The sequence below is a fragment of the Sus scrofa genome, chromosome 12, assembly GCF_000003025.6.
Source record: "Sus scrofa isolate TJ Tabasco breed Duroc chromosome 12, Sscrofa11.1, whole genome shotgun sequence".
Taxonomy (NCBI): domain Eukaryota; kingdom Metazoa; phylum Chordata; class Mammalia; order Artiodactyla; family Suidae; genus Sus; species Sus scrofa.
Window position 1 is genome coordinate 4,934,281 of NC_010454.4, and position 26,258 is coordinate 4,960,538.

The window sequence follows — 26,258 nt, forward strand, 5'->3', positions numbered from 1 at the left end:
GAAGTAAGAGAGGCTACAACTCTATTATCTATAAAAAGGTCACCACACCAAAAACCTATAAAAATGAAGACAGTGAACTATAACTCAGATGAGGGAGAAAGGAAAAACCCCAGAAAATCAGCTAAGCGATGAGGAGATTCTCAGCCTCCAGGAAAAAGACTTTAGACTGTTGATGCTGAAGATGATGCAAGACACTGGAAATAAACTGGAGGCAAAGATGGATAACTTACAGGAAACACTGAGCAAAGAGATACAAGATATAAAACTTAAACAAGAAGAGATGCAGGAGTTCCCGTTGTGGCACAGTGGTTAACGAATCCGACTAGGAACCATGAGGTTGCAGGTTCAATCCCTGGCCTTGCTCAGTGGGTTAACGATCCGGCGTCGCCATGAGCTGTGGTGTAGGTTGCAGATGTGGCTCGGATCCCGAGTTGCTGTGGCCGGTGGCTACAGCTCCAATTGGACCCCTAGCCTGGGAACTTCCATATGCCATGGGAGCGGCCCAAGAAATAGTAAAAAAAAAAAAAGACAAAAAAAAAGAAGAGATGCAAAATACAATAACTGAAATAAAAAATTCACTAGAAGCAACTAACAGCAGAATACAGGAGGCAGAAGAACAAATAAGTGAGGTGGAGGACAGACTAGTGGAAATTACGAATGCCGAACAGAAAAGAGAAAAAAGATTGAAAAGAAATGAAGAGAGTCTCAGAGAACTCTGGGATAATGTTAAATGCACCAACATCCGTATTATAGGGGTGCCAGGAGGAGAAGAGAGAGAGAAGGAGACAGAAAAAATATTCCAAGAGATAACAGCCAAAAACTTCCCTAACATGGGAAAGGAACCACTCACTCAAATCCAGGAAGCACAAGGAGTACCATATAAAATAAACCCAAGGAGGAACACCCCGAGACACATACTAACCAAACTGACCAAAAGTAAAGACAAAGAGAAAATCTTGAAAGCAGCTAGGGAAAAGAAACAAATTCCACTTCTCTGCTGACCCCAAATAAAACCATTCATTTATTTATTTATTTAGGCCATGCCTGGGTCATGCGGAAGTTCCCCAGCCAGGGGTGGAACCTGAGCCACGGCAGTGACAATGCTGGATTCTTAACTGCTAGGCCACCAAGGAACTACAAAACTATTTTATTTATTTATTCATTTATTGTCTTTTTATGGCTGCACCCATGGCATATGCAAGTTCCCAGGCTAGGGGTGAAATTGGAGCTACAGCTGCTGGCCTACACCACAATCACAGCAACACCAGATCCGAGTTTTGTCTGTGACCTACACCGAAGCTTGCAGCAACGCCAGATTCTTTAACTGAGTGAGGCCAAGGAGTGAACCTGCGTCATCATGGATACTAAACTGATTCTTAACCCCCTAAGCCATAACGGGAACTCCACGTTTTTATTTATTTTTTTGTTGAAGTGTAGTTGATTTACAATGTTGTGTTATGTTCAAATGTACAGCAAAGTGATTCAGTTTTATAGTAAATATATAAAATTCTTTTTTTAGATTCTTTTCCATTATAGGTTATAAGGTATTGAGTACAGCTCTCTGTGCTAGACAGTAGATCTACTTAACCTTTTTTTTTTTTTTTGGCCGCACCTACAGCACATGGAAGCTCCCAGGTCGAGAATTGAACTTGTGCTTCTGCAGTGACCCAAGCCACTGTAGTCAGGTCCTTAACCCACGCACTACAGTGGGAACTCCCAAATAAAACTGTCTTGCTGGAAAAATATCTGGCAGTCTGTTTCAGGTCCGCACAGGAAAACATGACTCAACTCTTACACCGGAAAAAGGAAGGCAGCAGGAATTACCTTGTGGGAGTAGCCAGATGTTGGATTTAACAAAGACTTAAAAGTAGCCCTGAGGGGAATACGGTTTTTTTTCCAAATTCAAATTCAGAGGCGGATGTAGCAGGACTAGAACTGGCAATTGCCTGCTCTGTAGTTCCACTGGGGATGATGAGGGCCCTGGTGGCCTCAATGGGGACAGTTGCAGTGGTGAAGTAGGTAAAGACACCAGATTCAGACAGAAATGGAGACAGCATGGACTTCCCACCAAGAGCAAGGATGGAAAGGAAAGGGTAGCTAAGAAAAGTGTCAACTCAAAAGAGGTTTTTGCTTGGCTTTGTTTTGCTTTGCTCTTTAGGATGAGATACTTGGGGCCATGTTCACCGGTGGGGATAAGGGCCCTGTGGAGAGGGAGGGGATGGCTGCCGAAGCAAGACCCCAAGAAGCGGGAACACACAGCCGAGAGGCTGGCTCTCACTCGAGGCCAGCCTGGAGGGACGCAGGTGAAGGTGCGTGGGCTTGAAGGCATCGGGAGGCCTCAGGGGGTCGTCACGTTTTTGCACCCGTGAGCAGAGGCACTGTCTTTTGCCCCAGACTATCTTTCCAAGAATGATGGTATGCAGCAAACAGTCTGGAAAGATATGGAGAGTGACCCCGTCTGGAGCAGAGGGTGGGTTTTCCTACTTCCAGCATAATCTTCAGTGGCTCCCACTAGGGCAAGGGCAGGTTCACCCGCAGCTCACTGTAAAAGATTCCGGTTCTCCTTGTTAGGGCTCCTCGGCGGTGCTGCAAACCCATGGTGTGTGCAGCAAAACCGCTGTGTGGACCCTCCTGGGTCCCTCTGCCACCTTCTCAGGGTCTGAGGGGCAGAGGCGGCGGCCCAGTCGTGAAGCCTGTGCTGCTCGCTGTGCCAGGAGTGATCAAGTCCTTGGTCTCTGACCCTGGAGTCCCTTGTCTTCTGCCAGTGTCCACAGGAGGACCCCTTGGCTGGAACACAGGGTAAACCTCAGCGCCTACACGGTTCCGGCCAGAAGATGACTTTGTAGCTAGGGGCATGAAGAGCTGGAGCCCCCCTCTCAGAGGCACAGCAGGGATAAGAGGAGGCTTGAGGAAAGAGGTAACGTTCTGGAATCATTGTGGAGCAGGTTGAGAGCTGGAGCTAAGCAAGGACAAGGCATCGGCTGGCGTGGTGACATGTCCCCTTCTACCCTGGAATGAGACACCGGGGAGGTGGCAACAGGGGAAGCTGCAAGGCGGGTCAGAGTGTGGATCCAGGTTGGGGGGGGGGTGTCTTCTGGGCAGAAAGCCGGGAACACAAGAAAATCTGGGTTACAATGAGAGTAGCCAGGGTCCTGGCTGGATAGGAAAGATAGTTTTGGGGGGAGGGCTGATCTGCTGGGAGACAGTGGAGGGTGGAGAGACTGCAGGCAGGAAGGAGAAGCCCAGGTGGGGGACAGGAGGCCCTGTCTGAGTGCGGTATTGCCTTTTAGGCACTGGAGGTGGATCTGAATCCTCAACACGGATGGGGGAGGGTCACCCCACACAGGACGAGAGCCCTCCCCAACCAGCCGCTGGAGTCCAGGCAGGTGGAGGCTGGGCTGCGTGGAGGCCAAGTCTGTAGGTTTGAAGAGGGAAAGCTGGTGACATTAATGGTAAATCCCTTTTATTTCATGAGGTCTGTGAGGCTTTCACTGAGAGGGAGGGGTAGGTGAGGGATTTGGGGGCTCGGAGAGAGGTCTGAGGTTTCATCCGCCACCAGGAGATGGGAGGAGGTGCTGTTCAAGGGCGATTGAAAACCATAAAGATTAAAAGATAAGACAGGAACCATCGGTTCTAAGCAGTGTCCATCAGCAGGGTAGCAAGTTGTAGTTTCAAAATTTGTGAGAACTGAGCCCGGATGACCCGTTCCCGACTGGAGGCAAGGCCTCAGGAAGCTTTGCGGGAAGCACTGCAACTGGACGGACGCCTGTGGCTGCACCCAGACTGGCCCCGATATGTAAAGAACCGGGGGGCGCAGAAAGCCAGTGGCCAAGAGCGGGTCCCTCTCCGGCTCGCAGTTCCTGATAGTTGGGCTACTTCACAGTCTTCTGACGTCTAAGGCCAGGACGCTGCCCACTGGAGACTACGGTGTCTTACTTAGACTGCTCACTCCCCAGGCGGCCCCCGCTTCGAGGCATGAGCGCCGAGCGCCCCGGCCCTTCCCGACCGCGCAGCCCCTGCTACACCTTACAGGTGTCTCTGGGATGCTGAGGTCACAGGCACGCAACGCCTGGGGAGCCTGGCCAGTCCCCAAAAGAGCGGGGTAAACAGCTCAGCGCCCCCACCCATCCCGTCCCGACAGACCCCCTCCGTCGTCCTCTCGAGCTCCACCCCGGGTCTGAGCCGCTGGGGTTTGCGCCTCCACCCCGCCCCCCTCCCCGGCAAAGGGCCTCGTGGGCGGCGGGAAGCCGCGGGCTGGGACCCGGGAGGGCGCAGTGCTCAGCCCACGCGCCAGGTGGCGGCGTCTCCCCGCGCCCCGCAGCCCCCGGACCGCGCGCGCCCGCCCGCCCTTGACGGCACCGGAAAGCGCCCTGCCCAGCCCCGGCTCGCGGCGTCCTGGGCTGGGCGCGGGCGGGAGCGCCCGCCGTCCAAGCCCCTCGGGCAGAGGGCAGCGGCAGAGGGGCGCGGGCAGCTCCGAGCGCCGGGGCCGCACTCTCGCCTCCGAGACCCGCCGCGCAGCCCCCGAGGGTGCGGCGGCGGCGGCCGGCGGCCCCGCGCAGGCAGAGAGGGAGCGGCGGGGCGGAGAGGCGCCGCGGGGCCGGCCGACTCCGGTAGTCCGGCCCGGCCACCCGGGTCTCTCCCCTCCGCCCGGGACAGCGGCCGACCGGACGCCCGCGGGCCGGGGCTGCATGGGGCTCCCGCGCGGGCCGCTCTTCTGGCTGCTGCTCCTGCTCACCGCTGCCTGCTCGGGGATCTTCGTCGCCCTGTACTCCTCGGCGGTGGAGTCGTACCCGGAGCACAGGTCCGGAGCCAGGTAGGGGCTGCCGCGCGGGACCCGTCGGGGAGGGCGCAGGGGACGCGCAGGACGCCCATTCAAGGGCACAGCGGCCCTCTGTTCCCAGCGCCTTGAGCCTTCACCCCGGCGTTAAACTCGTGCTGCCCGGGCTGCACAGCCTCTGCCAGGTCCGAGAGGGACCTCGGGCTGTGGGCACCAGCGATCCGCTCCCGAGTCTGGCGTTAACTTCCCTCCAGCCCTGATTAGAAACCCTTCCTATCGTCCACATTTCGCTGGGACATCCGAATCAGATAAAAACAGTCTCCTTTTTGCCACAAATTCTCTCTCGCCAACATCACATTGTTCAGACTCTATTTTGGGGGCTGGGACCCCAGGCTTCCGATTCCAACTTTGGCGGGCTCCGCAGCGGCGCTGCGGCAGGTCGCCTCTCCCACGGGCCCTGGTCTCTGGCCTCCCCACATCCGGCTCCCTTCTCTCCCCGCGCTCTGCTCGGCTGTTTACTTTGGTAAGCTCAGCCTGGGCTCGATCTATTGAAACGGCGGACAAGGGCCCGTTCTGGGCTCCCTCCAAACTCCCCTCCCTGAGCCGCCTCCTGCGCTCTGCTCCACTGCCTCCCGCTGACCCTGGGCACCGTCCTTTCATTGGAGAGCCTGCCTTGGGTAGGTGATGGTTCCAATTACCGAAGAAACCTCGAAAGGATTTAGCTTTACTTCTGGAGGGCAAACCGAGCTGTGCCCAGAGTCTGGGTTTGTCAGGCCGCTAGGGCACCTCGTGTGGAGGCCTCTGGGCCCGGGCTTTCCCCTCCAGCTGCTTTCCCACCAGCCCAGTCCTGGTTCCAGGCACAACCAATGAGAGCAAAATTAGTATCTGCTCTAGGGAAACAAGGTGAAAGGGCATCCAAAGTTGCAAAACAATATGAAACAGGCTTGCAACTGATTATCAGTCCAGTCCCTTTAAAACAAAAGGAGCTCCAGCCAGTGATACCTGAAGTTACTTAATCTCCTTGGTGTCAGAAACTGCATAAGGAGAAGGGCTGAAAAGGATTGAGGGTATTAAGAAAGGGGATCCTTGTCAAGTTTTGTGTAAAGATACTCTGAAATGCATATGAACAGCAACTGAAGGTAACTAATATAAACATATACATATCAAGTTTGCTAAAGTAAACATCCATTATACTGCAACAAAGCTTTTTAAAAGATCTTTCAGAGTTCCCCTTGTGGCTCAGCAGTTAAGAAGCCTGACTAGGAACCATGAGGTTGCAGGTTTGATCCTTGGCTTCACTCAGTGGGTTACGGATCTGGCACTGCTGGGAGCTGGGGTGTAGGTCACAGACACGGCTGGGATCTGATGTTGCTGTGGCTGTCATGTAGGCCAGCAGCTGCAGCCCCAATTGGACCCCTAGCCTGGGAACCTCCATATGCCACGGGAGCAGCCCTAAAAAGCAAAAAAAAAAAAAAAAAAAAAAAATCTTTCAGTGTCCCCGGTGGCCTAAACTGTCAAGGAGCCAGCGTTATCACTACTGTGGCTCAGGTCACTGCTGTGGTGCAGGTTTGATCCCTGGGTACTTTCACATGCTTTGGGCTGTGGGTGCAACCAAAAAACAAAAACACACAAAAGATCTTTCATCTTCTTCTTCTTCTTTTTTTTTTTTTGTCTTTTTGTCTTTTGTTGTTGTTGTTGTTGTTGTTGTTGTTGCTATTTCTTGGGCCGATCCCGCGGCATATGGAGGTTCCCAGGCTAGGGGTTGAATCGGAGCTGCAGCCACCGGCCTACGCCAGAGCCACAGCAACGCGGGGGGGATCCGAGCCGCGTCTGCAACCTACACCACAGCTCACGGCAACGCCGGATCCTTAACCCGCTGAGCAAGGGCAGGGACCGAACCCGCAACCTCACGGTTCCTAGTCGGATTCATTAACCACTGCGCCACGACGGGAACTCCTTTTTTTTTTTTTTTTTGTCTTTTTGTGTTTTGTTGTTGTTGTTGCTATTTCTTAGATCTTTCATCTTCTTTTTTTTTGTCTTTTTGTCTTTTTGCCATTTCTTGGGCCGCTCCCGCAGCATATGGAGGTTCCCAGGCTAGGGGTCGAATCCGAGCCATAGCCACCGGCCTACACCAGAGCCACAGCAACGCTGGATCCGAGCCACGCCTGTGACCTACACAACAGCTCACAGCAACGCCAGATCCTTAACCCACTGAGCAAGGCCAGGGATCAAACCCGCAACCTCACGGTTCCTAGTCGGATTCATTAACCACTGCGCCACGATGGGAACTCCGATCTTTCATCTTCTAAACAACTAGTACATGAGTTCCTGTTGTGGCTCAGTGGTAGCAAACCCCACCAGTATCCATGAGGACTCAGGTTTGATCCCTGGTCCCGCTCAATGGGTTAAGGATCCAGTGTTACCATGAGAGGTGGTGTAGGTCACAGACATGGCTCAGATCTGGTGTTGCTGTGGTTGTGGCAAAGGCCAGCAGCTGTAGCTTGGATCCCACCCCTGGCCTGGGAACTTCCTTATGCTGTGGGTGTAGCCCTTAAAAAAAAAAAAAAAAAAAAAAGTTAAAAATAGAAATCTAGTACAACCCAAGAACCTGTCCACATCCTTGTTGCTTTGGTGATGTTTGCACTGTAGCTAAACACCAGGAGTCAGGTCCAGACTCAGCCTCCTTAGCAGGTGGATAAGCAGGGTGGCAGGTGGGATGGAAATCTGACTGGTGAGAGGAGGCTGTGTGATCTCTGCAATGGGGGACCAAAAAGGACCTTAGGGGAGTTCCCTCGTGGCTCAGCAGGTTAAGGATCTGGTGTTCTCACTGCTGTGGGTCAGGTCACAACTGTGACGCAAGTTCCATCCCTGGTCCAGGAACTTTCATGTGCCTCAAGTGTGGCTAAAAAAAAAGAAAAAAAAAAAAAGACTGACAGTGGAGAATCCAGGCAAGTGGGGCACTGGGACCAGGCCAACCACACCTTCACTGGGGGGGACCCAAGGCACCTGCCTCAGGGGCCTTAGCAGAGAGACCCTCAGATGGTCACAAGCCCAGGGGGCTGGCAAGCTTTCCTTCTTTAAAAAAAATTTAAAAAAATTTTTTTTTGGCCACGCCCCACACGATGTGGAAGTTCTCCGGCCAGGGATCAAACCTGCACCACAGCGGTAACCAGAGCCACAGCAGTGACACCCCCGGATCCTTAATCCTCTGCACCACAAGAAAACTTATGTTTTCATCTCGCCGTTGCTATACATTCCACATTTCGGCTGCTTGCCAAGGGGCTTCTTGATTTCTGGGTTGCTACAGCTAGGCAGCCCATAGCAATGTGACTATTTTGTGTGCCGAAAGAGACAGAGGAGGGCAGAAATCAGAGTATAGGGAAAAATAAAAAAGTCAGACCCTGATGGACGTTGTCAGCCCCGGCATCTAAGAGAGTCAGACAGCAGGTTCTGGGGGAGGTCAGACCCCTGCTTTACGTCTGCCTTCTCCCTAGGAACAGCACATCATCTCGAGCTTTCTTGGGACCCAAGGCATCGAATTTCTGGATGAGCAAGGTACAGGGCCCGGCTACCCCACGGCGGTTCTGCACATCCTCAAGTGAGCAAGCCGGGAGGAGGGGAAAGACGAGAGCAAGTGAGGGCCTTCTCGTGAGACCGCTGGGTGGGAGCCCCCGAGAACCCCTGGGGGAACGAGGCCAGTCAGGGTTCCTCAGACCTGACCACGGGGGCTCCCTGCAGCCCAGCAGCAGAGACCGACTCCATACGGATCCCTGGGGTGTAGCCAGCCCAAACGTTCTTAGAAGTCTTGATGTATCTTTAGAAGCTCTGTGCATGTTACATTCGAAATGTCTCTTTATGGAAAAGTCACACTTACCGGCTCGGCGTGAGTACGCACCAAGCCCAGGGAAGGTGCGTGAGAACCTCGCGGGCCCTGCTCTGTCGCAGGCCACACTGATGACGGCCTGAAAGGGCGTCCTTCCCCCTTCGGCCTCATGGGTAGCCCAGTGAGGTGGCTTTTACAGACAGCAAGATAGTAAGATGGGCTGTGGTCAGGTCCGCTGCTCTCGGCACACGTGGAGAAGAGCTGGTGCTGGGACTCCAGCCTCTTGCTCGACCCCAGAGCCTGCTCTGAACCCGGGGGCCACGCGGCTCAGGCTCAGCCCCGCTGTGCGCCGCCGCTGGACAGGATGATGACCGCGGTTCTGGGTGGATTTGGGTTTAAGGGTTGTTTTTAACACCCAAGAGACCCACTGGAACTTGTTAACTGAAGCCTCAGGGAACAAGATTTCACTGCATGCAAGACGAAGGAACTGCCGGGCTGTCAGAGACAGCAAGTAGCCCTGGGCAGAGGGTAGGGGACCCCACCCCCCAGGCTTGAGAACAGAGGCCAGGTGGACACTTGACCTGCTGGCTGAAGAGAGACCTCACGCATCTTAAAAGTGCTTGACCAGGTCATCTTTATATTTCCTCAAGTCCTTTTCATCTCCAGCTGCGTGATGCTAACTGACATATGTCCTCACTTAGTTTAAGCGAAGGATCTGAGGTGGCTTTTGGATACATTTGACAAGGCAAAAACATAAAAAAGAATAAAACGAAGAAGCAGGTGAAGGAAAAAGAAAAGTAGGAAAATTAGACAATGTCAGCCAAGTGCATGAAAAATATGCCACAAGGTGTAAGAGCTGGGCTATCTAGTTGGCTCTCAGCTTCCTGGTGGCCCTAGCAAAGAAGGAACCTTTGCCAGTGTGTCCATGAGACAAAAGCAAGTCAGCTGTCCGAGGGAAGTACAGCCTTTCCTGATACAGAGACCTGAGGGTTTTTCTCCTGGAGTTTTGTAAAGAAGGCCCTGGAAAACATATCTAAGCTAAACAACGGTTGTGAAATCAGTGCAGTGTCTTCTTTGATGCTTGTTTTGAAAATGTGAGCTTGTTCCATGAAGACTGATATATTAAGCAATCTGAGAACACAATTTTCATGTGTGTTTATCAGATATTTTGTCAGCAAGAACACTGGTAAATGCAAAAAACCATTCCCCCCCAAAGGAAGCCACACAGGAATACGCAAAAGGCACACACACGCACACTTGAGGTCACCCTCTGCTTCACCCTGCATGCTGTAACGCGCTTTCCGCCACTTCATGATAACGCACAAGGTGCCAACCCCGACACCCACGTCCCCAGCAAGTGTCAAGTCTCTTCCAAGGTCAAGTGCCATATTTCTAGTAGTACTTAAATGTCTCAAAGCCAGTGAATGTATATAAAACTGCTTCAATCTTTCCTAGGTCCCTCCTCATTTTACGCATCACTGACCAAGTTTTTGAGGGCTAATCCCTTTTCCCCAAAGCCCTGTGGTTTTGTTTTGTTTTTGTTTTTGGGGGGGTTTTTTGGGGGGGCTTTTTAGGGCCCCACCCTTGACACATGGAGGTTCCCAGGCTAGGGGTCCAATCGGAGTTGTAGCCGCTGGCCACAGCCACAGCCACAGCCACGCCAGATCTGAGCTGTGTCTTCGGCCTACACCACAGCTCATGGCAATGCTGGATCCTTAACTCACTGAGCGAGGCCAGGGATCAAACCTGCATCCTCATGGATCCTGGCTGGGTTCGTCAACTGCTGCGCCACAATGGGAACTCCAGCCCTGTGGTTTTGACTGCACAATTTTGTGCAGTGGTTTTAGGTCCTCATATGTCACACAGCAGCAGAAGTGACTGTACAGCCCTTGCCCACACTGTCCTCTGATCAAACCAGTGGCTTAACAAAGAGCCCCCATCAGTGGAAAGAAGAGCCCTGCCCGGGCCACCGCATTCTGGGGTTCTTGTATGGGGGCTGCCGGCAGACAGGCCGGGACCTGCTGGGTGCATGGCCCCCCCTCCTCTAGGCCTCGATGCTTTCCTAGGGCTGCTGGAACAAAGTACCCCAAGCTGGGTGGCATGAAACAAGAGAAGTGGATTCTCTCACTATTCCAGAGGCCAGAAGTCCAAAGTCAAGGCGTCGCAGGGCCCTCTCCCTCTGAAGGCTCTGGGAAGATCCCCTCCCAGCCCCTCCCAGCTCCTGGTGGCTCCTGGTGTCCCTGGCCGGGGCTGCATCACGCAGCCTCTGTCGCCATCTCATGTGCCCTCTTCTAAGGATACCAGTCACAGAATTTAGGGCCTGCCTCAGTACTGTCCCATCTCATCTCAATTCCCTACATCTGCAGAGGCCCTGTGTCCACGGAGAGGTCCCATTCTGAGGTTGCGGGCAGACGTGAGTTGAGGGGGGTGGGGGACGCCGTTCAACCCATTATCAGCTCCAGCCAGAAGAAAGATGTCATAAACCTTCTCAGCAGCCCTCTCCCCATGCAAATGCTCCCACAGGGACTGCCAGAGCTGGGATCTGGATCCAGGCAGACAGATTCCAAAGCCCAGGCTGGACCTCCTCCAGCACCGGGCAGGCAGGTCTTACCATTTGTGGGGAAATGCCCCGAAGTTCCCCCTAAGTGTGAGGTGAAGTAGTAGGAGGCCAGAGCCATGACGCCCCAGAGATGTGGCATCCAGAAGGGCTGGGCAGGGTAAATCCAGAAAGCCCTCCGACCCGCACTAGGCTGCTGCTCTACAGGCCAGCTTGGCTTGCAGGTGGGGGGGAGAGGGGGCCAAGTCTGGAGGGGAAAGGGGAGCTCTTCCCCTTCCAGCCTTTTGTGGGGTCTGCTGGCTCCTAGGGAGGCTCCTACCCACCCCAACTTCCAGGAACAGCCCTCTTATCTTCTCACCCACAGAGCACATCCTGCCGACACCCACTTTATCCCGCCATTCAGCGGCACCCCCACTTCAGGGCCCTGTTCGATCTCTCCACTCCAGTGCTGCTGTCCGGGGGCCTCTTCACCCAGGAGCTCTGGGACCGCCTGGGCCAGCACAAAGCCCCTTATGGCTGGCAGGGGCTCTCCCGCCAAGGTAACCTGCGCCCTCTGGCCTCAGGCCATTCTTGCTTCCGGCCTTGGTGCAGGATGGGCCTCTCCGCCCTCACGACACCAAGATGTAGGACCCCCCCCTGCCCCTTTGTCCCCGGTGGGCCTCAGCGCTCAACACCGCTGTCTTGGGGCTCCTGGCCTACCCCCTGACTCTGCAAGCACTGCAGGCTCTGCAAGCACTGCAGGCTCTGCAAGCACTCCAGGCTCTGCAAGCACTGCATGGTCAGGGAGAGGGGCTTGGCTCTCTCTCTCCAGCCTGGTGCCTCCCTGGCATGAAAGATGCCAGTGTCCAAATTCGGGAGGGGACAGTGGCTGTGGGGCCTCGAACAGCCTGCTGACGGTGGCTGTGGTGGGGACCCGCCCAGGGCACTGTCCGCATTGTCTGCCCCTCACCTCTCGTGTGCCTCAAATTCTTTTCCTTTGGAATGCAGAGTCCTGGGAGAACTAGTTATGTGAGTTCTTGAGACGGCTGCGGGCACACCCAAGCCCGGCGCCCACCATCCTCTCTTCGGCTGTCCTGACCCGGACTTTCCTTTCCCCTCCACGCCTGCGCCCCCAGGAGGGGCTGGTACCCGGCCTCGGGCAGGTGGGATGCCAGGAGCAGTCTGGGGAAGGCCCCAGTGACCCGCTCTGTCCTGCACCCCCAGCCATCGCCTCCACCCTGGGCCTCCTGAACGGCTCTGAGAGCTCCAGGCTGTTCGCCGTCTCCAGGCAGCGGCTTCCGCGCTGCATCCGGTGTGCTGTGGTGGGGAACGGGGGCATCCTGAATGGTTCCCGCCAGGGTCAGAACATCGATGCCCACGACTACGTGTTCAGGTATGTGCAGCAGGGGCCAGGGAGGCGGAGAGCTGCTCCCCAGCCCGGAGCACCCCGGGTGAGGGCCGTGGGCGGAGGCAGCAGCCGCCTCAGGCAGCTCAGCAGCCGGGATGGGCCGCGGGGCCCTGAAGACGGCCAAGGCGAGCCGGAAGGGAGGAGCGGCCAGGGGCAGCTCTGCCCACCTCACAGGGCAACCCCTGGGGTCTGGAGGCGTGGGGATGGGGCTGGCGACCGGGCACTGGGGGTGCCGTGGGCAGGGGGAGGGGCAGGACCCTGCGGTGGAAGGAAGCCCACGGCGGCCTGGAGCCCGAAGCGGGCTGACGGGCCTGCGTTGGGACCAGACTCAACGGTGCTGTGACCAGAGGCTTCGAGGACGACGTGGGCACCAAGATCTCCTTCTACGGCTTCACCGTGAACACGATGAAGAACTCCCTCCTCGCCTACGCCCACCTGGGCTTCACCTCCGTGCCGCAGGGACAGGTGAGGCCCTGAGGGGCACGCCGCTGCCCCCGACCATGGGCGCCCTTGTTTCCCGACCTACCCGGTCCCCAAGCCCCAGCCCAGTGGAGAGGGAGGTGGCTCCAGGACCTTGGGCCCACAGGACGGAGCCCCTGAGCAGGAGGATCTGGGCAGGGACGGTGTCCCGTGGTTTCAGGCAGCTGCGGACAGCTCTGGAGAGGCGCAGGAGTGGGTCATGTTTGCTGAAGGCTTGTGGAGGGCCAGGCACTTGGGAGAGGCCACGGCAGCCCCGCTCCTCTTACTGGTGCGGGCACCAGGGCTCAGGGCCCCTCCGTTCAGCAAAGCGGCGGTGGCGGCGGGGCGGATTCAGATCCAGACTCCCCCACCCCCCAAGGCGGGAGCAGAGGTACCGAGGGCCTCCTCTGCTCCCAGCGCTGAGCAGTCATCCCAGCAGCCTGTTTCCAGATGGGCAGCGGCTCCAACCAGGCCCACCCCCCAGAATCATCAAAACCCAGGCCCCTCTGAGCCCAGGCCTCGGGTTGTTTCCCTCTCCCCACGCTGCCCGCTAGAATCGTGACATGGGCCCCCAGCAGCCCTGTGCAGGAAGCCGAGGTTCAGAGAGGTTGAGGACCGTGCTCCGAGCTCGCTAATGGGGAACCGGATGCCTGCCGCCTCCAGGGTTGTTCAGCCACTCCCAGTTGCTGTAACGCCGAGCTTCCCTTCTAGAGCGGGTGGTAACCACGTGCAGCGGGGAGGTCCCAGGATAAGGGTTCTCGGGTGCTCGAGGTTCTAGAAGCTTCCTCCTCTGAACAGGGAATTGAGGAGTGTCCTAACGACAGTGTCCAGGCACCGGTAAAGGCCTGGCTTAGCTTGGGATGGAACCCAATGAAGCAGCTTCATTTCTGGTGTAGCCACAGAACCTGGAGTCTACAGTCGCATCATGAGTCACCCCCAAACTTAGCAGCTTGACACCACAAAGATGGACCATCTCACAGTTTTAATTGGATCAGGAACTCCAAGCAGCTCAGGGTCTCGCAGGGGTAACAGGACTGATGGCCGCTGTCATCAGAAGGCCTGGCTGGGGCCAGAGTCAAGATCAGAGACAAGATCAGTAGCACAGAGTCCCTGAGACGGGGCAGCCAGCTCCACCCAGAGCGAGTGGTCCCAGAGAGCAAGGAAGCTCCAGTGCCTTTTCTGACCTGGTCTCCAAGGTCACACAGCCTTCCTACCTCTTTTTTCTGTCCATCAGAAAATTCCCATTCATTAGTCACTAAGTCTAGCCCACACTCAGGGCGTGGCAGTGAGCTTCGCCTCCTGAGGGCAGGAGCATCAAAGGGCTTGTGAGTGGGTGCTGAGTCCACCAGGTCCCTGAAAAGTGGGAATTACAGGCGCACAGGGAAGTGCCCCCTGGGGGCAGATGCAAGACTGGGCGGAGGGCCGTCCACTCTGAGCAGGGGCTCGACGTGGTCCTGGTCCTGCTCTACCGGGGCTGTCTCTCTGCTGCCCCACAGGACCTGCGCTATATCTTCATCCCCTCGGACATCCGAGACTACGTGATGCTGAGATCGGCCATTCTGGGCGTGCCGGTCCCCGAGGGCCATGATAAAGGGGACAGGTGAGGAGCCACACGGGGGACAGGACATGGCAGTGCTGTGGCGGGCTCCCCTTGCTCCCAGGGCCCCCTGTCGGATGGGAAAGGTGGGTGAGGGCAGCAAGAAAGTCCCCAGGAATTCCACAGAGCACTGGGGGGTTAAGCTCTTTTTCCCTACCCCCAGGAGAGACCCGGTAACGTTGCTGGTCCCCCAGGACCCTCCTGATAAGATGGCATGTGGGTTCAGGGGGCTCCTTTCTAAATGGAGCAGGCAGGCCTGGCCGCTCAGCTTGGGGCTGCTGCCCCCATAACCAGCCCAGCCGCCCAGCTGGCAGCATCGGCAGGGCCCGTCCGCAGCTGGCTGTGCTGTCCTGTTGAGCACATTGTGTCTGGGGGCTAGGATCCATTCCACTCATCCTGGCGGGCACCCTCCCAAGACTGCCCATGAAACGAGAGAGCAGGCAACGTGGGCCCAGTGTCCTGAGCAGTGGGAACAAAGGGCCCTCTGTCTTTCTCCCCCACCTTCCTGGTGGCAGCAGGCCTACGTCCAGCTCTCTTGAACCATGTCCTGGCCTCATCTGAACCTTCTTCCTTTGGTGCTGAGACCATTTCTTGTCTCAGTCAGGTCCTTGGGAATCTATGTCATGCCTGTGGCCACAATGACCAGCCCTCCTCTCTCGGTGACCCCAGGGTACCTGCCCACCAGCTTCTGGTTGGTCCTTAGGGGTTAAGTCCTCGGAGACCAGGCCAGCTCCACCCCCACCCCCACCCTCCTGATTACCCAACAATGCTTGACACTAGCTCACAGTGCGGAAGCTGGTCAGGAGGGTGGGCTCTGTGACACAGGCGGGACTGGGCTCTTGGGGGGGCTGGCTCAAAGACACCCGGTGGACAAAAGCCTCCCCAACACCAATGAACTCCCCTCCCATACCCCTAATCCGTCCCCCACCCAGTCCCCCTCCCAGTCCCGATCCAACCACGTCAACCCGCAGCCCTACGCCAGCTCCGGCGGCTCAGGCCCTTCCCCATCCCCCACCCGGGGGTCTTCCTCCCGCCCGCCCTCTCACCCCGCTACCCCGAGTGCCTCACAGCCCTCTTCCAGGGCTTCCTCCCTGACTCCCAGCCCGCACATCCAGCCTCGAGCGTCAGCCCAAAACGCCACTCCGCCCACCTCCAAATCTCCCTCCCAATCAGGCTTAAAATCCCTGTCTCGAAATTCTTCCCAGACGCCCCCGGTGCCGGGCGCCAGGTCGCCCTCCCACAGCCCTGCCTCCTCGATCTCCTACATTGGGCCCATTCGGGGCATCCCGTCCTACATCGCCCCCTATGTGCCCCGCTTCCTGAAGGAGCCCCCCTTTTTCCAGCCTCCTACATCACCGCTCCCCCAAAACCAGTGCTTCCCCTGCGCCTTCCCCTGCCCTCCCCGGACCCGCGAGCGCACGCCCCCCAAGTCTCTCTACTTCCCTCTCCTCCCAGCCCCTCCCCACTACCCCCGGGTCCACAGCTCCTACCCCACTCCTCCCGCTCTGTTCACGCCCCCCTCCTCCCTCTCCTACTCCCCGCCCCCGAGCTCCTGGTGGGGGGGAAGCCACACGTGGTCCCCACGGTGCTGCCCGCCACCTTCTACACGCCCTTCTCGCGCTACTACTCCCAGCCCCGTCCCTACCGGTCCATCCACCGCCGCCGCCCCAGCGCCTTCCCCCTCTCCTCACTCCCCACCGGGCCGTACGACAGCCCTGGCCGCTCTGTCCACTTCTATCGTGGGTCCTAGGCCGCAGACCTACTTTGGACCAGAAGCCTCCGCCAGCAAATTCAAGCTACTCCATCCAGACTTCATCAGCTACCTGAGAGAGAGGTAGGTCAGGTGCGGGGGGAGGGTGTGCCTGGGGAACAGCTCCCCTTGCCTCCCACTTGCACCCCCACCTCCAGCACTGCTCCAGCCCCCACGCTGAAACCCACACCCAAGCCAAGTGCCAAGAACGCCTTGGAGACTTACACTGTTTCACTTACTAGTTTATTTAATAAGCGACTTGATGGGGGGGGGGAGTCCATCAGTCCTGGTAGACAGGAAATGGACAGGGAACTCAGCAGGAGGTTAACCCGAGGACGCTCACAAGGCATCAGCAGGTATAGGGGGACAATAGGAGTGGGCCTAGTACAAGCCAAGGCATCACTTTCAAGCCCAAACAGCCTATGCAGAGCCACCTTGGGAGGAGCCTGGGGAACAAGTGCCCTCAGATCTCAAGCCCCTCTCCTCCCCTCCCTCCTGCTAGGGGTTCTCAGCAGGAGCCTGGACAGTTAGTTGTCCTGGTCTGGAGACATTTTTTGTTGTCACTAGGTAAGCGTGACTGCCACTAGTGGGCAGAGGCCAGGGATGCTGCTGAGCATCCCATGAGGCCAGTCCCTACAACAGAGAACTCTGCCCAAAGTGTCAGCAGTGGCACAGCTAAGGACCCTACAAAGGCCTGGAGGCCAGCATCCCTAGACACACAGCAGGTCTGGGAGACAGACTGCAGACCACTCACCAGAAGGGGCTGAGAAGCCAAGCGATGTGTGAATTCAGGGCTGAGGCCCAGGCTGGTGGTCCCCAATCCGTGGCTTCCCTTTAGGACTGCCTGGGGGCCACTGAATGCAGTACACATGCACACACACGCACCATCTCACCAGTGATTTGTCACCGGACCTGTGTGCTCTGGCCTCATATATGGCTCCTGCTTGGCCAAAGTGTGGAAGCAGAAACTTAGGCTGCTGGTAAAATAACCAGGCCACCGACCCCCTAGGCGTTGTTTCCAGGGAGTGGGAGGAATGGGGAAGGGCCTCACTGGTGCAGCTTTAAAAGGGGCTGTTCCTTTCTCACCCCGTTGCCTAAGGTGTCATTTCAACCAAAGATTTTTGCATGTAGTTCATCTAGTCTCTTCCCAAATAGGGGGTAGATTGGCCAGAAATGCTTGTTTTCCAAACCGCCTGACTTGATGTAAGGGTACAACCATCCAGCTAGTCTGTAAGGCCAACAACGTCTTGAGTTTTTTTTTGTTTGTTTTGGTCTTTTTAGGGCCACACCCACAGCATGTGGAGGTTCCCAGGCTAGGGGTCAGATCGGAGCTGCAGCCGCCCCTGGTGTACACCACAGCCACAGCAACGCCAGATCTGAGCCAGCATCTGCGCAGCTCAGGGAAACACGGGATCCTTAACCCACTGAGTGAGGCCAGGGATCAAACCTGCGTCCTCATGGATACTAGTCAGATTCATTTCCATTGAGTCACGACAGTGACTCTAAGAAAGTCTTGAGTTTTCTTTCCTTTTTTTTGGTCTTTTTGCCATTTCTAGGGCCGCTCCCACCCACGGCATATGGAGGTTCCCAGGCTAGGGGTCCAACCGGAGCTGTAGCTGCCGGCCTATACCACAGCCCCAGCAACGCGGGATCCGAGCCACATCTGCAACCTACACAGCTCACGGCAACGCCGGATCCTTAACCCACTGAGCAAGGCCAGGGATCAAACCCGCAACCTCATGGTTCGTAGTCGGATTCATTAACCACTGAGCCACGAGAACGCCAAAAGTCTTGAGTGGTGATGCCTCTTTTTGCTTCTAGGTTTCTGAAGTCCAAGTTGATCAATACAAAATTTGGAGACCTATATATGCCTAGTACTGGGGCCCTCATGCTGCTGACAGCTCTGCATACCTGTGACCAGGTAAGAGAGCTTCTTTTAGGAGCCCACAGCAGCAGAGAAGGTGTGCACAAAACTCAACTTGAGCCATGATAATGTCCCCCACATGAGGCTTGTCAGCTAAGACCTGGGACTCCGGGCCTGTAGCCTGTGGGGCACCAGATCTCCAACTGCAGGAGTGATCTATTCTAAGGAACAGGCTGGGGGAAGTGCTCTCCAGGGCCCCTTGCAGGACAGTCTCCTGGGGCAGCCTTGCCTTTCCTCTCAAGCCACCCTCCCCAGGTTTGCTTCTTTCACCTGCTCTGGCCCAGGGCAGCCGCTCTGCATGCTGAGGCCTGTGTTACCCAGTTGCTCTTGGGAAAGCAAAATCTTCTTAAAACAGGTGAGCAGGGATGTATTTTTATGACATTCTAGAACAGAGGTGGGCGGCCTTCCATACACGGAGTCTCTGAAATCACTGTAGGAGACACTGTTGATGGGGTGGTGCCCACATAAGCCACACAGAGAGGTTGAGAAGCAATTGCCAAGGAAAGTGACCCACGCTGAATCCAGCACAAGAGCAGGAGGCTACTCAGGGCGCTGGTCTCCTTTTCCCGATTGTAGCAAGTCTCTTGTCCGCCGTCCCTGATGGAACAGGGTAGTAAGGGGTTTTCTGCCTCCGTCTTGAGCTTAATGACGACGACTTTGGTGTCACAGACCAAAAGTTCAAAACCCAACCCAGCTACTCACCAGTCTGTGACTGGACACACACGTTTAGGTAATATCTACCTAGGATTTCTAGGGCTGGGGTCAGAGAAGGTGCAGAAAGAGCACAGTGCCAGAGGTGAGGATTGCTGCTTGCCCGCATCTTCACCAAGTCACCTAGGGAGGGGGGAGGCTTCCTGAATTCATGTCACCTTACAGGAGTCTGCACTACTAGAGGCCTTGTAAGTGCTAAATCAGTGACTGTCCTTGTCCAGGTTAGTGCCTATGGCTTCATCACAAGCAACTACTGGAAATTTTCTGACCACTATTTCGAGCGAATAAAGAAGCCGCTGATATTCTATGTGAACCACGACCTGTCCCTGGAAGCCACCTTGTGGAAGGACCTGCATGAGGCCGGCATCCTCTGGCTGTACCAGCGCTGACCCAGAGGCCCCCACCCCCCCAAGATCTTTGCTCCTGCAGAGCTGTGGCCCCTGGCCCCTCAAGTGGCCAAAATTGCCTGCTTGTTTTTTTCAGCCTGAAGGGCTCCAACCATCTTCAACATCCTTCTCCCCTCCAGAGGACAGAGTGGATCTCTAACTGTCACTGAAACGTGTCTCGGGGACATCCCACCTTGTCCTTGGCCCAAGACTCCCCTCTGGTCTGAGAGAGACAGCCCAACCCGGTCAAGGAACAATGGACTGACTGCTCTGCCGCAAGACACCACTCAAGATGAGACTGTGGCCCTCGTGGGCATGAGGCACAGGCAGAGGCACTCCGGAGCTAAGCATTTCCAAGGCAGCACTGGCCCTGAGTGACAGCAGGAATCAGGGTCTCAGGTAACAGATGAAGCAGAAGCACATGCACACTCCCAGCCCTAATCCTCCCACCAGCACATCCAGCCTCACAAACTCAAGGACAATGTCTTAACAGCCCGAGAAGAGGACCGTCTTACTTCTGCCCCATGATAAAGTGGGAGCACAAGAGGCAGAATGTGATTTGCAACTAGGTAATTGCATAAATGGATGACCACTGTCTCTGTGTGTTGGGGAAAGGTGTGTACCATGCAGGATGTTTAGCATGGAGCATTCAGCATTCAAGAACCAAAGTGAGTTCCCGTCGTGGTGCAGCAGAAGCGAACCCGACGAGGAACCATGAGGTTGCAGGTCCAATCCGTGGCCTCCCTCAGCAGGTTAAGGATCCGGCGTTGCTGCAAGCTGTGTAGGCTGCAGACGTGACTCGGATCTGGCGTGGCTGTGGCTGTGGCAGGCAGCTGTAGCTCCGATTAGACCCCTAGCCTGGGAACCTCCACATGTGGTGGGTGCGGCCCTCAAAGACAAAAAACCAAAAAACCCCCTTAAGAACCACAGGAAGGTTCTGGTATTTGATGTAAGTCAACTGTGCAGAAGGCTACTTGCCTCTGATTAAAGTCCCACTGGAGAGCTATTACCACCTTGTCACCAAAAGGATGACATTACCAGGTAATGAGCCCTCACTATGGGCTGCTGATCATGGGTTCAATAATCTGAGCTGACAGGCAGTTTTATTTTAGACCATGGGGGCTTCTGTAGCAAGTGTAAACCACGTTACTTAGGCAGCTCCTTAGGCAAATCTGGGATTTACTGTCCTGATGCCTAGTCTGTGGCAACAGCCTGCAAGACAGCAAAAGGGGTGGGGGATGTCTCCACTGGGCTGGTTGCAAGAGTCCCTCACCCCCAAATCCGGCCCCTGTGTGGCTTTAAAGGAATAATCCTATCAGCATGTTTAATAAGAGAAATGAAATCAAAATACAGCTACTTTACTAATCGAGAGACTTATTAACAGAATGGACATTTAGGCTTCAACTCAAGCAGCAACTTGAGAGGGCACAGCTTCCCAATGCCTGGACTCTTTGTCAATCCTCTTTCCCTATTCCCATGACATCTGTAGTTACCAAAACCCCTCAACCCACTCGAGGGGGTATAAAAACACTTCGGGGAAAACGTAAAACCGAGAGCATCCTTCTCTGAAGGATTAGTCTCTGAATCCTTCCTTCACATAAGAACGTGCTATGTCACAGAATAAAACTTTGACATAGGCCTCAAGCTGAAATCCACAGTGCTCTTAACTCAGTTTTTAAAAATTTTTATTTGTTTCAAAGTTAAACCCAAGACCACTGACTTGATAGGAAATCCACGGAGCGCGTTCTCCGGCTAAACACCTGTTTCCCTTTAGTCTCCCCCCCCCCCAACACGTTGATCTCACAATCCCTTCGCTTCACCACCGCTGCAGTCCCAGCACCGCGAGCTGTACCTCAACACACCTAAACCGTGTTGTTCTGAATGTTCTTAGTTCTACCTAATTTCACTAACTGCCCAAGATCTTCCGAGATAAAATGTCTCTGACTACTCCCAAAGATGAAGTTCAAGTAACTCTTATGTTCTGTCTAGGGTCGCACCCACGGCACACAGAAGCTCCCAGGCTAAGGGTCGAATTGGAGGCTCCAGCCCACGCCACAGCCACAGCCACGCCAGACCCAAGCCTTACCCACAACCTACACCACAGATGAGGGCAACACTGGATGCCCAGCCACTGAGCAAGGCCAGGGATCAAACTCGAATCCTCACAGAGACTATGTCAGGTTCTTAGCCCACTGGGCCACAACAGCAACTCCTAAACCCTTAAATGATTCTCTTTGGTGGGGGAGGGTATCTTATAGGCAGTAGCAACTAGCTCCTGGGGCTGTGCTGATCCCGTCTGGCATCACAGGGAGATACCTGTAAAACCAAAGAAGAATCATTTGATGCAACAGCCAACTAGGTTGACTCAAAAGTGAAGGTTAACTTGAAAGAAAAAACTAATTTAGAGAACGGCGATCCCAGAACTCATTCCAAGCAACCCATCATTAGGCCTGCGTGTGTGTGGAAGGCACAATCAGACTGATTCAGTGCAGGCATGTAGGTCCAGCGCTCCTTTCTGGGGTTCAGGGCTGAGGGCGCAGAGTCCGGCCAGTGGCCAGTACAGGATAGCCATCAAGTCCTGGGACAGTCACATCGATCCCCCTCTGGATGAGAGACTTAAGGTTCCCGTGCGTCCCACAGAGCAGTCAAGCCCCCTCCGCAGCCAGCCGTACCCCAGCAGGCAGACGTCCCCACTTACTCACACGTCCTTTCGCACTTTGGTTTACCTCAGGCCTTAAGCTACGGGTCCAGTTTTCAGGCTCTTTAAATCTCACCCTAAATGTAGCTTCCTTACTGACCGAACAAATATGTGACCTTGGACATAAGAGCTGCACACGCTCCCCAATTTCAACAGAAAAGAAAGAATGTGTCCACGTCAAGCCTGGCATTTAAATGCAAACAAGGCCAGACACCATCCCAGCCCAGCACCACTCTGCTACTCTCTCGCTCACGTACTGGGCAACCCAGCCCCCTGCTGCCCAAGCTGCCGCCCCTTGCCAGTCATGCCACTCTGGGAGCGCCAACAGCAGGAGAGCTCCCTGGTGTTGGCAAAGCCCCAGGAAGCCAAAGGGCTCTGCCAGTGCCATGGTACCCCTCCTTTTCTGAAGGTCAGGATGTGGTAGAGGGGGCAAGAGGTCAGAATGCCAGAGCAGTCTCGCTGCCACAGTGGGCATACGTCGGCCATTCCTGGCTGTTTCAAAGAGCCCATTCATTTTCTTGAAATGTGTGACAAGCACTCTTTTCATCCCACAACAAGAGCATAAACCAAATCCAGGCCACTTGCCCATTTCTGCCCCCCTAACAGCCTGTGCCCTCTGAGCCATTAAACTGGGGGACCTAGAGCCTGACAGGGCAGTGGCGGCACTTGTCTTTAAGGTTCAGAGGGACAGTGCACCAGGACCAGGGTCTCAGCAGGGTAAGCGCAATCCCCTCTGGAATCCGTTCGACTTGACCCCTTATTAAGCCTCGACTGCCATTAAGAGCACAGCGCCAAACCCTGAAGCCTCAGAACAGATTTTCTCCCTCAGTCGAGCCTTTCAGACAGGGATAACCAGCCATCACAGGCTTGCGGGGCTGCTCGGGGCTGCTTCGGGACACGTAAGATGGAAACAGAAAGCTTACTAGTAACAGCAGGAGAGGAATCGTTTCACTTGCTCCAGGCAAAACCGTTCTGCCTCACACTGCAGACACCTAGCAAAGAAAACAACCTATGTCAAAGCCTCCAGGCCACTGAGCACAACCCAAAAGCCAGGGCAGGGGAACCAGGCACACTCCTCCCAAGCCTGTTCCAAAGGCCTCTCCAATTACACGCACAAGGGAAATTCTGCCTTGGGTCCAGGGCAGCCAGCGGGGTACTGCTGCCAGCGTCTTCTTCCGGAGCTTCCTTTTCGGCCTCAAACTGAGGCTGACACTGTACCTGGTGAAGATAAATTGCAAAAAAAACCCGTTCAAGAAGAGATACAGGTTCTCACTTTTAAATTAGGCATTTAAAAAACCACCACCATCAAAAAAAAAAAAAAAAAAATTGAGAAAAGCAGGCCTGAATTTTCCATAAAACAAATCTGGGAAACCGAGTCTCAGACATCCCAGCTCCACAGAAAGGCCTTTCTGAGCGCCTTCAGACAGGGATAACTTCAATCATCACAGACTCAGCTCCCCCATCTGCCAGCCCACGGCAGACATCCAGAGAACACGCAAACTACATTTTCCTATCAAGTTCTGCTTTCTTTCCTCCGGGAACTCACCATCTTACCCACTTCATTAGCAGGTGCTTTTCCCTCAAGGGTGAAACTGTTAACTGGCGCTCGGCTGGAGCCAGTGTCCTAGATTTGACACACGGACAGCTCCTGCCCATCTAAAGCCAGGGTCTCCTTCGGCACGAAGGGTCTCGCAGCCGAGGACAGAGTGTAGATGCTCTTCCTAGTGTCAGGAGAACACCCGAGACAGCGCAGACCCCTCCTTTCAGGCTGGAGGCCTGTGCACAGAGTACCTGATGTCGAGAGCAACCGACATCGGACAAGGTCGCTGCGCCTCCACTCACCTCTGCAAAACAACCCTGCAGAGCAACCAGGTGGCTTTCAGTTCTTTAGGACAGGATTATAGACCTGCCTTAAGAACTACTTAAAATAACCAGTACTGTAATCTTGCTGTAATAAACATCCCTGAGCTAAAAATAGATCAGATCATGGAATTCCTCCATCCTCCCTCTTAAACGGCCACACACCCCTCCCGGGCTGCACTCTACACTCTAGAGCCATCTCTTCTCACGATGGCTGGAGGTGGGGACCAGGAACCTGTATGTGTTAACTCTGCAGGTGGTTCTGAGGCACAGCCAGGTTTCAAAAGCACCACGCCTCTTTTTCACAAACAAGGGTTTCAGCCCTACTGACATTCTGGGTGAGCAGCCCTTTGTAGGGGGGCTGTCTGTGGACTGCAGGACTCCTAGGGCATCTAGAGGATCCCAGCAGCACCTTCGGCCCCTGGTTGAGAACAACTGGTCTAACTAACTGGCTGTTCAATCACATTTCAATAAAACATATATTGAATAAAAATAATGGCCCCTCCCACTCACTAAAATCAATTGGATATATATCCACGGCCCATTAAAAAAAGAAAAAAAGAGTTCTTGTCGTGGTGCAGCAGAAATGAATCGACTAGGAACCTTAAGGTTTCAGGTTCGACCCCTGGCCAAGCTCAGTGGGTTAAGGATCCAGCGTTGCCGTGGCTGTGGGCTAGGCCGGCAGCTGTAGCTCCAATTCGACCCCTAACCTGGGAGCCTCCATATGCTGTGGGTGCAACCCTAAAAAGCGAAGAAAAAAAAAAAGGAAAACCTAGTTGTGTAACTGGACAAGCGAACTCACTGAGCTGCTTACCCAGGAGCAGCACGGGGAAAACAACAACTTCACACAGGGCTGTAACCGACACTGCCTGTGAGACAAGGCAATGGGGCCTTGCAGACAGTTCCGCACTCCTTCTCTCATCCGGACAGTAACAATCCCGGGAGGCTCACAGATCCCTGAAATCTGAGAGACTAATACTTAAAGGGATCATGACCCCTGCGACTCTGACAAAGAACAAAAAATAATACCACTTACACATAAGATTTCATCACGAAGATCCTTACACTCACCGTTTTCGGATGACGGTTTTCATGGGTCTTTTTTCAAGTCTAGAGCCAACATTTTAATCTGAAAGAGAAACACGGATAACACATTTCATTCCAACAGAAACAATCTTGAGATCAAAACAGGTACTTTAAAAAAGTTGAGCCTCAGCACATGAGAACTCCTCACAGAAGATGTCCTTTCAGACAGGGATAACTTTAAATCCTCCTCAGCTCAACCAGTAACATTTCTAATCTCAGCAGACCCGTCCAACTCTCCAACCCTCCCTTTCACGGACCCTGGGCGCAATAGCATTCATTCTGGTTTCAAACAGTGACACCTAGTGGCCTCAGTTACTCCGGCACAGACCGTCCTCAGGCCTGGATTCTGAGAAGGCCCCTAAGTGTCAACCCAGATTCACAGAACTGAACTTAAGAACAGAAGTGTGAGGCGGCCCCGTGGGAGAGGCCTTCACACCAGCCTCGCTTTCTCAGTTCTGGTGCCCACCCAGGTCCCGCCTGCACCCGTTCTTACTCACTTCAAGGCTCCATTCGTCACTTTTAAGGTTCAACCTGCAGGTCTGCGTCTCACCGTTGCCGCAGATGCCACACAACGGCCTGTGGGGAGCGAAAACAGGAGCATGCTCAGGGTCGTTGTAAAACTACGGCTTCCCAAACAAGGTCTTACTAGCCCGCCGATTACTCTCGGGAGAATTAAATACAAACTGATGGGGGCTGTCCTCGAGGCACTGCAGGAGGAAGTCAGGCATTCAGACGTTAACCCGCTTCATGGGCATTAAGAACTGCCCCCGCCAACAGGCCCCCCGCAGGGACCTGGGGACCAGCAGGCCTGTTGGGGCTGCAAGCTCGGCACCGGGTGGATGTGAGGCCGGGGAGGGGGGGGACAGCTTGGAAGGCTCCCTCTCCCCCCAGGAGAGGTGCGCCGACGCCAAAAGCGGTCTTGGGCCCTCTCCCCTCCGCAATAAAGCCTCGCGCCTTCTCCTGCCCCCGGGCGCAGCTAATCCTCGCCAACACCCCGCTGCGGGAGAGAGCTGGTTTAGCGTCACCATTTCGCCTTCGAGCAAGGCGAGGCCACGTATGCTACCTCCGTGTCAAGGGAGAACCCGTTTTCCCCCCTCCACAGCCTTACCGCCGCCAAAGGCAGGAGTTTGCCGGCCTTTCTCGGACACCGCTGAGGCCGCCATGACTCCAGCCACGCGGCGGTTCTCGAAAGGAGGGCGGAGCCGCGCCCGAGCGCAGGTCGTCTCCGCGGTCTCGCCGGAGC

At 55.1% G+C, this 26,258-nt stretch overlaps 1 protein-coding gene and 1 long non-coding RNA gene across 5 annotated transcripts; one reads left to right on the forward strand and one right to left on the reverse strand.

The window, feature by feature from the left end:
- On the forward strand, positions 4,389-20,380 carry ST6GALNAC2 (ST6 N-acetylgalactosaminide alpha-2,6-sialyltransferase 2). 3 transcript variants are annotated; one of them, XM_013989864.2, is made up of 10 exons: positions 4,389-4,813; positions 8,272-8,332; positions 11,522-11,696; positions 12,361-12,529; positions 12,871-13,009; positions 14,500-14,603; positions 15,205-15,291; positions 16,351-16,434; positions 18,172-18,271; positions 19,207-19,968. In XM_013989864.2, exons 1-10 carry the CDS (start codon positions 4,689-4,691, stop codon positions 19,372-19,374), a joined length of 1,212 nt encoding a protein of 403 aa, XP_013845318.1. In that variant the 5' UTR covers positions 4,389-4,688; the 3' UTR covers positions 19,375-19,968. The 3 variants fall into 3 exon arrangements, with proteins under 3 accessions (XP_013845318.1, XP_003131225.2, XP_013845321.1); XM_013989867.2 differs by having other exon boundaries at positions 4,438-4,813; positions 8,272-8,375; positions 11,604-11,696; XM_003131177.5 differs by lacking the exon at positions 15,205-15,291 and having other exon boundaries at positions 19,207-20,380.
- Positions 19,293-26,258, reverse strand: LOC100517116. 2 transcript variants are annotated; one of them, XR_299228.3, is made up of 5 exons: positions 26,124-26,258; positions 25,513-25,591; positions 25,001-25,058; positions 23,185-23,287; positions 19,293-23,061 (listed from the first exon to the last, which is right to left on the reverse strand). It is a non-coding gene; the product is annotated as an uncharacterized LOC100517116 (long non-coding RNA). The 2 variants fall into 2 exon arrangements; XR_001304374.2 differs by having other exon boundaries at positions 21,040-23,061; positions 24,966-25,058; positions 26,124-26,234.